The 11,740-nt window shown below is 43.2% G+C and overlaps 1 protein-coding gene across 1 annotated transcript; it reads right to left on the bottom strand.

The window, feature by feature from the left end:
* Positions 1–2,799: 2,799 nt before the first annotated feature.
* On the bottom strand, positions 2,800–11,323 carry cdnf (cerebral dopamine neurotrophic factor; the record flags this gene model as incomplete). The annotated part of the gene is made up of 4 exons (XM_083661275.1): positions 2,800–2,975; positions 3,927–4,068; positions 7,812–7,939; positions 11,251–11,323. The coding sequence occupies 4 exons, from the start codon at positions 11,321–11,323 to the stop codon at positions 2,803–2,805; spliced, it is 516 nt and encodes a 171-aa protein (XP_083517401.1). The 3' UTR covers positions 2,800–2,802.
* Between the last annotated feature and the right edge of the window lie 417 nt (positions 11,324–11,740).

Genomic DNA, 11,740 nt, shown 5'->3' with positions numbered 1-11,740 from the left:
GTTGACCCAACCTCCGGTAGCCATTTTGAAAAATGGCTGCTACAGCCACCACTGTGCGAGTTCGTGATGGCCCAATATCCAGTTTTCTTCCCAATACATCGATCGACACATCTGCCAAATTTGGTGTGTTTATCACAAAATGAACAATTGTTATGTGTTTTAACTATGCCGACCCACTGATATATATAGTCTGCCTGTCTAAAAAGCATGGCTCCGTTGAAGCTCCAGGTGTCGACGTGGACCTACATCATGGAGGGTCTCCTCTCCGCACCACCTCACCTCTTGCTAAGCCTCCTCTGGCAAACCGCTTCCTGTCAAACTCTTTAGTGTTCTATACTTTTTGATGTCCCCTGCGCACCACCACCCCTTTGTCCTTGCCTGCACCTTAAACCCAACAGTCCCCTCTCAACTGAGAACTATCATTGAAAACCTTTTGGGAGATTCTTTTTCACCTGTAAATAAATACCTGTACAAAGGAAATACTGTCCGTTTGCTAGGAGGCATGGAGACTACAAATGAAATGAGATATAAAAATGTTAAAAAATGAGACAAAGATTAAGACGTTTTGATAGGCGGACCTCTGAGAAAAATGTTTCAGTGCAAACATATTTAAGGCTGTATCTTAAGGAGAGAGAGAGAGCTTAATGTATCTGTTGTGAATATGAGAAACTGATATATTAAAGAAGTGCATGAAAGCTGTAGTTTTTGTCTGTGTGAACATCTTTTGTCTAGTGCTTTAGTACCTACCCCTTTCCCTGATTTTTGAATCCAAGTACCCCCGTTACCTGACGACATTTTGCTTAAACTGAATGAAACCGAATGATAACCCACCTTTTGAAGAACTAGGACTACGCGCACCCCATTCCTAGGGTGGAGACTCTGGTAATGATGCGACACTTGTCCGCTTCCCCCTACTTATACTCCCACCGCTTACTCTGGAGATGATGCACCACATGTCCTCTTCTCCCTACTTATACTCCCACCACTGATAGCCTCAGCCAGGACATCACTGATGATATCACACTTGCTCAAGTGACATCACTGATGACATCACAATCGTGACACCACTTAGCCAATTTTAACTAAGAAGAAGAAGTAAATGGAGTGAAAGTGTTGCAATTGGTGCCTACTGAGCAGATTTATTTTCATGGTTTCTCATTTTATCATTTTCCCCTTTCTCTCAAGAACCCATTGTAGTGCATCCAAGTACCCCAGTTTGGGAAGCACTGGTCTAGTGCAGGGCTTTTCAAAGTGTGTCAGAGTGATCCTCCCCTCAGAGATCATCTAGACCAGGGGTGGCCAAACTTTTTTGGTTGTGGGCCGCATACAGAAAAATATAAGGAGGCTTTATCATGTTGAGTCTTTTAACCCTTTGACTGAAAAGACCCATCCTCTTCTTAGGTTTTTTATGGCAGTTTGCATCCTTTATGTTGTATTACCGCAAAGACCCATCCCCTCCATTGTGATGTTAATCAGTGACATCATTGTGATGTCATCCACTCATTGACATTGATTTTGTGGACCAACATTCTTTTGTCGACCAACCAACCGAGTCACTTACCTGGACCATAACTGGTCAGCTAAAAATGGTCAAAAATTCCTCCAAGATATATTACACTAAGACACCAAGACCTTGAGGAACACCCTAGAAAAATTCATACTGTGATTTGGTATCAAACACTTTTGGAGATTTCTGTAAGAATTGCATTTTTCGGTGTATTGGGTAGCGAGCACTTCTGCTCTGGAAATGGCTCGGAACCCCCCCTTATTGTCAATATACCTAGGAAAGCAATACATCCCCTGAATGCCCTAGGTCTTGTGGTTCTAAAGTTTCATGAGGCTGTGAGATGATGTCACAATGTCTGTGACAGCCGCTTCTATAAGTGACTGTGTCCGTCTGTCCATTATTATACTACATGGCATGGGATGTCCGTCTGTCACCTATAGAAGCAACCGCTTCTTCTGTTATCAGGGATGTCACAGACATTGTGACATCATCAGTGATGTCGCAGAGTGATAAAGCTGCTGGCCATGCATCCATCATCGTGCATCCAACATTGTGCTCACTTAAGCAATTGTGATGTCATCAGTGACGTATGACCAACACTTCACTTGGGTGTGATTTTATACAGTGAGGACAAGTTTTAAAAAAATGGTCTCACTACACTTAAATGGCTATCTATACTTTGGGGGTGAAAATCATCACACCTGAATACAATTGGATTCATTGAATCCACAAGAGCCCCAGCTTTCCAGTCATACCCAATTTATGTACTTCCAAGGGACCCCAGTTTGCAGAAATATTCAAATAGAATAGACAGAAATAACATTTAATATTGCAACTTGCCAAAAACTTGGCATGGAATTAGCATAAAGTGGGCATGTCTGTAAAGGGGACAGTTGTGGGTAGGCTACCCATAGAACCCATTCTCATTCAGATATCCTGAGGTTAGAAATCAAGGGACCCCTTTCAAAATGGCCATGCCAGCTTTTCCATCACCAAAGTTTTGCCTAACTTTGGAGGGTTATTTAGCCCCCTTCCCGACAAGCTAGCATGTCATTGGTTGGTACCAATGGATGCTTTAGGTCTTCTAGTGTCATATGATACCAGTATCTTTACTCTACCTTTTAAAATAAGCCTACTACAGCCTTTTGAAAGACAGAGTTTTAATATTTATTTTATTATTTTATTTAAAAACATGCTGGAAAAAACTGGAGGTGAGTCTGCTGTCCATGCAGGAGGCTCCCTTGGCTCTGTGGATTCTCACGTTGAGGGAAGATGCTGCGTGCTCTGCTCTCTCTTCACAGCTCAGCCGTGTGGATGTGTAATGGCGCCCTCTGCTGGATGAGGCTCACCAGCTCGTGTTTCTCCAGGCAGCCGCGGCATTCTTCTCCCCAGGAGGCTAACACCTTCCTCAGCTCGGCCACCCTCAGCTTGTTGAGCCCGGCGCTGCTCAGATCCCACAGCTGATGCTCTGCACGCAACCACAACACAGACACCAGCAAACTTACCATTTGTTTTCCTTGTGAATTTCATCACATTTAAAACCAGTGTTGGGAGTTACTGTAACTAAACTACTTTTTCCAGTAAGTAGTAATCTAATTACTTTTTCAAAATGAGTAACCCAATTACAATTACTAAAAATTAAAATGGGCTAGTTAACTACTAGTTACTTTAGGACGTGAAAATAGTGAACAACTTCAGAGGATTGTCCGGTTTCTGATCATCAGACCTAGTCCTAGGAGAGATGCCACCTCCCTGGCCAGCAGAAATGCTCCACACGCTGTAGCCAGAGCTCCAGAGGCTAATGACCTTGAGTAGGCTATAAGCCCCAGAGGCTAATGACCTTGAGTAGGCTATAAGCCCCAGAGGCTACTGGCTTTGAGTAGGCTATAAGCTCCAGAAGATAATAACCTTGAGTAGGCTATAAGCCCAAGAGGCTAAAGACCTTGAGTAGGCTATAAGTCCCAGAGGACATTAACCTTGAGTAGGCTATAAACCCAAGAGGCTAAAGTCCTTGAGTAGGCTATAAGCCACAGAGGATAATAACCTTGAGTAGGCTATAAGCCCCAGAGGCTATTGGCCTTGAGTAGGCTATAAGCCCCAGAGGCTAATGGCTTTGAGTAGGCTATAAGCCTCCCCAATAAGCAAATGTTCAAGTATCCCATACAGGTACAATGGTAGATACAATTTGACAGTATGTCTTGTCCCACACTGTGCCACAGCAACACTAAAATAATGTCTGCACATTAATAAGACAATCGAAGCAGACTTTTAAAAGTAACGCAAAAGTTACTTTCCCTAGTAACTAATTACTTTTATGATGCAGTAATTTGTAAAGTAATTCAAATCCATTTCGAGACAAATAACTAATTACTAATCTTTAGTAACTTGCCCAACACTGGTTAAAACACACACACTTTACCGTATCGGAGATGGCAGATCTGTGTGTCTGTGTTGCTGAGGCGTTGGCAGACCTTCTCTATAGGAACATGGGAGGCGAGAGGGCGCGACACCGAGGCCGTGACGCGGGCTGCTGCATCACTGCTGGCTCCTAGGTAGTAACACTGACACAACACAGACCAACAACCTTAAGATCACTGCTGGCTCCTAGGTAGTAACACTGACACAACACAGACCAACAGATTTAAGATCACTGCTGGCTCCTAGGTAGTAACACTGACACAATACAGACTGACAGATTTAAGATCACTGCTGGCTCCTAGGTAGTAACACTGACACAACACAGACTGACAGATTTAAGATCACTGCTGGCTCCTAGGTAGTAACACTGACACAACACAGACTGACAGATTTAAGATCACTGCTGGCTCCTAGGTAGTAACACTGACACAACACAGACTGACAGATTTAAGATCACTGCTGGCTCCTAGGTAGTAACACTGACACAACACAGACCAACAGATTTAAGATCACTGCTGGCTCCTAGGTAGTAACACTGACACAACACAGACCAACAACCTTAAGATCACTGCTGGCTCCTAGGTAGTAACACTGACACAACACAGACCAACAACCTTAAGATCACTGCTGGCTCCTAGGTAGTAACACTGACACAACACAGACTGACAGATTTAAGATCACTGCTGGCTCCTAGGTAGTAACACTGACACAACACAGACCAACAGATTTAAGATCACTGCTGGCTCCTAGGTAGTAACACTGACACAACACAGACTGACAGATTTAAGATCACTGCTGACTCCTAGGTAGTAACACTGACACAACACAGACCAACAACCTTAAGATCACTGCTGGCTCCTAGGTAGTAACACTGACACAACACAGACTGACAGATTTAAGATCACTGCTGACTCCTAGGTAGTAACACTGACACAACACAGACCAACAGATTTAAGATCACTGCTGGCTCCTAGGTAGTAACACTGACACAACACAGACCAACAGATTTAAGATCACTGCTGGCTCCTAGGTAGTAACACTGACACAACACAGACTGACAGATTTAAGATCACTGCTGGCTCCTAGGTAGTAACACTGACACAACACAGACCAACAGATTTAAGATCACTGCTGGCTCCTAGGTAGTAACACTGACACAACACAGACTGACAGATTTAAGATCACTGCTGGCTCCTAGGTAGTAACACTGACACAACACAGACCAACAACCTTAAGATCACTGCTGGCTCCTAGGTAGTAACACTGACACAACACAGACCAACAGCCTTAAGATCACTGCTGGCTCCTAGGTAGTAACACTGACACAACACAGACTGACAGATTTAAGATCACTGCTGGCTCCTAGGTAGTAACACTGACACAACACAGACTGACAGATTTAAGATCACTGCTGGCTCCTAGGTAGTAACACTGACACAACACAGACCAACAGCCTTAAGATCACTGCTGGCTCCTAGGTAGTAACACTGACACAACACAGACTGACACAACACAGACCAACAGCCTTAAGATCACTGCTGGCTCCTAGGTAGTAACACTGACACAACACAGACCAACAGATTTAAGATCACTGCTGGCTCCTAGGTAGTACCATACCAGGTAGTTACCCTGGTATTTACTAGATATTTTCCTGACAACGACCAGGTATTTACCCGGTAATTACCTGGTATTTACCCAGTAATTATAGATTATAGATTATAAACATCCACTATTACCCATCAATTCGTGTAAAATAACCCGATAACTACCTGGTAATTATCTGGTATTTACCCAGTAATTATAAACTTGTACCATGTACATTCCAAAACGTTATCAAGTAAAACCTCACAAGTTACCCAGTAAGTAAGCTTAAACTGTACTGTAAAAGGAAGCCTTGTTTGTTTCCATGGTATTAACATGTCCTTACTGTATATCCTTTGGAATATAATATCCCATTGTCCCTGCTAGCAACACAAACTTGTCTTGTACCATGTCGATTTTGGTGGTCAAAGGTTAAAGTTCAAGGTCACTGTGACCTCAGTCATTTTCTAGATCGTTAACGCAATATCTCAGGAACGCCTTGGCTGAATTTCTTCGAATTTGCCTCAAACGTCCACTTGGACTCGAGGATGTACTGATTAAATTTTAGTGGTCAAAGTTCAAGGTCACTGTGACCGCATGAAAGCCAATTTCTAGCTCGTTAACCCGATATCCCAGGAATGCTTTGACGGAATTTCAGCACATTTGACACAAACGTCCACTTGTTTAATTGTTGTTATTGAGTCAGTGATATTGTCTCGGATAGGGGTCCCCAGTTTACGTCTCGTTTTTGGAAGGGATTCTGTTCTGTTCTTAGTCCAATGGGCAGACCGAGCGGCTCAACCAACGACCTGGAGACCACTCTTCGCTGTTCCGCGTCCACTAACCCCACCACCTGGAGTAGCCAGCTGCCCTGGGTGGAGTATGCGCCCAATTCTCTGCCATGTTCTGCCTCTGGTTTGTCTCCTTTCCAGTGTTCCGTGGGATACCAGCCACCTCTGTTCCCGGAGGTCGAGAGGGAGGTCCAAGCGCCCTCGGCGCATGGCTTCATTCGCCGGTGTCGGAGGACCTGGAGAACGGCTCGCTCCTCTCTTCTCCGTGCGGTGGCTCGTTACCAGAGATACGCCAATGCTCATCGTCGTCCTGCTCCTGAGTACCGCCCTGGCCAGAAGGTTTTGGCTCTCCACAAAAAATCTTCCTTTGAAAGTTGAGTCTCAGAAACTGTTTACATTGGGCCTTTCAAAGTTCTCTGTGCCGTCAATCCTGTTGCTCTCCATCTCCAACTTCCTACTGTAGGTCCCTAAGAGTCCATCCTACTCTCCATGTCCCCCAGTTAAAAGCCTGTCTCCACCAGTTCCTTGTCTTCCCTTAAATACGTGCGTATCGCTGATTTAGACAGCTTGGGAGCGAGAGTCGCAGGCAAGTCTATGTACGGACAAGGGACTGTTGGAGGGTGGACGATCACGTCACGATGATGTCATACCCGGAAGAGTCCAAAAAGAGCTAAGGTGTTCCCATAGATAGCATTGGTTGTTGTTGTTGCTGTATAGTGCTGGCTTTCAAGAGTCACTAAGAATATGCTCTCAATATGGCTCTGATTTCGATATTAAATTTAATGGGAAAAAGAGTAATGTCATGATAGTCAGAAGCAAGGAAGATAATAAATTGTCATTCCCTGCCTTCTTTGTCTCTGGTACTGTCCTTAAATCATGTGGAGAGGTTAAATAGCCTACTTAGGACACTATCTGACCGATGACCTGTCTGATGATAGGGACATTCAACGACAATACAGAATGATGTACGCTCAGGCTAATATGTTGATACATAAATTTAGTATGTGCTCATCGTCTGTGAAGATTACTCTGTTTGAAACGTTTTGTACACCAATGTATACTGCCCACTTGTGGTGGCGCTACAAAAGTAGAAATATGCAGAAACTCAAGGTGGCATATAATGATGGCATGAGGCTGCTGCTGAAAGTGCCAAGAAGGAGCAGTGCAAGCCAAATGTTTGTAAGTATTGGTGTTTCGACATGCCCTGCTGTACTCAGGAACTTCATGTACAGTTTTATGTGCAGGATCTCTGAGTCACCAAATAGCATTATCTCAGCACTTGTAAACCCTGCCATGAGTATGGTTAGGTTCACCTCAAGGCTTTGGAACCACTGGCGCTTTAGCCTATATGCAAATATTGGAACTATATGAATTTGTATCTGTCTGTATTTTATTATGTATTGTATTCTGTATATTTTTTATTGTGATGTACTATGGACCGCCTCTGTGTCTGGAATAAAGTGTTGATTGATTGATTGATTGTTGTGTGTGTGTGCGTGCGTGTGTGCGCTCACCAGCCTCCCCTCTTTCCCCTGGGCCACAGTGCAGGCTCTGGCCAGCTCTTCCTCCACCAGGGCAGGACTGAGCTCTCTGTGGGCTGAGCTCACAGTGTCGTACACCCTCTGAAGGAAACCCACGCACACTGCACGTGCACGTGCACACACACACACGCACACACACGCACGCACACGCACGCACACACACACACACACACACACACACAGCTCAGTTTGTTGTTGTTGGCAGTTCAGCGTGCCAAGATGCCACCAAAACTTTCAAATTAAACGTTCAAAATTTGCACTTTCGTGAAATGATAGGAGGCCAGGGGCCAGTTAATAAACAAACAATTAACATTTTTCTGTAGTGGATTGTAGGTTTTTGGGGTGTCAGCCGGAGTTTAGTCTGACAATGTTGTGCACACCGGATAGTTAGTTAAGTTAGTTAGGTTAAGTACATACTGTAGGCTACATAAGTGCCTGGGTAGCGAGCAGACGGCGGTATTTGACAATTTAGCTGGAGCTCACTCAGTCAAACTTTATTTTATGTTAGTTTTTATTGTGAATTAGATTCTAATTCACAATTAAAATTAACATGAAATTATTTAAAAAAATGGTCGGGGGCCACTCTGCACCCTGTTGCGGGCCGCATCTGGCCCCCGGGCCGCAAGTTGAGTATCACTGCGGTAGAATGAACATGACAGAAACTGGTTCCATTCAGTAGGGGAACTCAGATGGCAGCCAGTGTATAGAATAGATAGATGGGGTCTGCCACCACCTCGAGTTAGTGTACATTGTTATAGATTGTTATAGTGTGTGTTTTTTATGTGCATCAACCAACCTGATTCTTGTGCTTTAAAGCTGTTTTCACTCAATGGAGTTTATACTTTTTGAATAATAAAGATTTCTATTTGAATATAACGCTGCTTCCTGGTCATATAAGAGCATTTGAACCTGTTGTCTGTAGCTAGGAGGATGCTACATGGATGTCATGTGGGTGTGCTTCTACAGTTCTTAATCAGACTCTGCTCTGTAGCATCTAAACAGGAATATGAATGGATGTTCTCAAGCACCTCATGTTAACACGAAGCCGGTGAGACCTCGAGTGCAAACCAACGAGGCGCGCTGCCAGTTCAGCTGACGAGCCAGCGATGGACACTAGAAAGGAGTCCGCTCAATTTCTTCTTTAATTTTTTGCCCCCCATTATTTTATAGAACACAAACAAAACAAAACAGACAGTCTCAGACACAAGAAAAGAAAAGAAACAAAAACATACGTAGATAATGAACATTCAATAGTACAGTGGTGCTACCAGCCACGTAAGGTGCTTATGTGCTTGTAGGCGATGTACTTGGGATCTCCTGCAAGGGGTCTATAGGACCAGCCGGGCGAGTCACCCATCGCCCCTAACCTCATCGAGGTAGGCGAAAAAAGGCTGAGTCCGCTCAATTTCTAATTTGGATTATTATGTAGGCCCGCCCGAGCTCTCGGGCCCCTGAGCCTGTGCCCGGTTGGCCCGTTCACTAATCCATCCATGGAGGCCTAAGCAAGTATCATTACATTCAGAGTGACCCAGACTGGGCTCAGCAAGAGATTTTGAAGTGTTCCAAAAGTAATCCAAAGTATTTAGAAATATTATTTACTTAACTTGAGTAATCTAATAGTATATGTTACAAATCACATTTTAAAGCATGTCATCTGATCTGTAGTGGAATACGTTTTAAAAGTAACCCTCCCAACACTGTGTACGACTTGTCTGGAGGGAATGTATAGACACACAACCAGGCTATAAATAACTGCTCACACCATGCTGGGGTTGTCTAACCTTCACAGTCGCCTGCCGCACAAACAGAAAACGCTGTGAAGAACAGCAGGATGCCGAGGGAGGACACAAACATGGTTATATTAAAATGCACGTGTATCTGTCCACTGTCTGTCTGTCAGACTGCCACCTGTCTGCAGTCACTCCACTTCTCTCTGAGCACTTCAGTTCAACCAATATTATCCAGCTCCAGCCGGGGCCAGTACAGAGCACGCCCCTACAGAACATGCCCCCTAAGTACAGAGCACGCCCCTACAGAGGACGCCCCCTAAGTACAGAGCACGCCCCCTAAGTACAGAGCACGCCCGTACAGAGCACGCCCCCTAAGTACAGAGCACGCCCATAGGCGAATCCCTCTATCCAAAGAGCACCTCAAACAAAACAAACAACAGTCAAAAGCGCTCCTTCCCAAACAAGAAAATGTTACATAAATAAATAAAAATATATGGCATGTTTTACATAAGCTATTCACAAAGTGATCTAGATGGATAAATTTAGGTTTAGGTTTATTTGGCATTGAAAACAATTACAGATACACATATACATCAAACATTAAATAAATCATTAAAAAAAAACAGATGAATGCCTGGATAGCCCTTAAGCTGGGAAAGTCCTGCTTATTTCTGATGGGGTCCAGTCAGTTAAATATCACTACAGGTGAGAGGAAAATGTAGCCTGTTTGATCTTAGCGGCGGTGTTCATTTAAAAAAAAGATGAAACACAGCTTTTACATTTCTATATACATGGTATATCATAATTATTACATCTTTATTACCACACTATTACCCCTATTATCATGTTGTTACTAAGCTGTAATGTAAAGTGCTACCAGTAGTTCCTTGACAGCCTATTTGTATACTGCTTGTGTTTTTGCCAATGTCATACAGGCAGAACATGTAATGCTGACCAATGCTGACAGTTGATAAATGTGAAGGAAACACTGGGGGAAACAGGGAGAAGGATACTGCCTCTACAGAGAAAGAAGCCAGTGACACACAGAGATTTCAGAATCACTTTAACAACATCGCTTTCCTTAAACACTGATGAGAATAGTTCACTGTGCAATCAAACTATGAAAACCTGGCTCACTCATTGGTCTCAGAACTTTAGAGACTTTTTATTGGTCATGGGCCGACTATTCCACTGGCTAGAGTAAGATGGGAGATGGGAGCTTACATACTGTATATAGTGTTAGTGTTTTTACCTCTACATTTACTTGTTTAAAGGTAATTTAAGAAAATGTGGATAAATATACAGCTAAATTTCCATATAATTTGGCTTCCATAGCACAATATAAGCATGTTCATTGTTTGCAGGTATTATTCTGTACAGGCTTTTAGGGAACTTAATCTTTCAGCCTTCATTCATATTCAACTTCAATGCCTCATTTAACAAAGGCACCTGCCTACTTTTCCTCCTCCCCATTTTCCTATGACAGGTACATTTGATTCAAATGCCATGGGTGTATGCTACATGTCATAGCTCCCCACTTTTGCTCTTACACCCTTCCTGAAATTATCAATACTGTGGCCTTTGAGACTTACTGTCAAATGCTCTCTGTAATGAAGCAGCGTTCAAGGATGAAATAATCTTAAAGCCATTTAGGACAGAAACAGAACATTTGATTGAAATACTGTACTTCCTCATAGGGTGGCTCTTCTCCCCAAAGTTCTGCATCAGGAGGACCTTGGTCTCCACGTTGAGCATGATCTGCTCACACACACAACACAAACAGAATTAACTAAGGACTTGTGATTGCCAGTGGTAGTTTAGTTTAGTGGTAGTTTTAGTTTAAGGTTTGATCATACTGGTTTAAATAACACTTTATTCCTTTCGGGAAAAGTACATTTGCAAGACTGTGCACACTGTAATACTGCTGAAAATACTGAACACGTATTAATGCACTGTGATAAATATAATGAAGAAAGGGTAAGCTTGCAACAAACGGTGAGAGAGGCTGGACGAGGATGGGATTTGAAAAGGATATTGGGAACAAAAGGATATAAGGTGTGGATTACACAGAGAGGGGTGATTTAATTCTTAAAAGTTACAGGGTTGTTTAATATAATTACTTTTTTCTCTCTCTCTTTCTTTTATTTAATTTCTTTCATAGACTGATGTAAG

This window comes from Poromitra crassiceps, assembly GCF_964638095.1.
Source record: "Poromitra crassiceps genome assembly, chromosome: 2".
Taxonomy (NCBI): domain Eukaryota; kingdom Metazoa; phylum Chordata; class Actinopteri; order Beryciformes; family Melamphaidae; genus Poromitra; species Poromitra crassiceps.
Note: the sequence above shows the minus strand (reverse complement) of the source record. Positions and strands in the feature narration are given on the sequence as shown.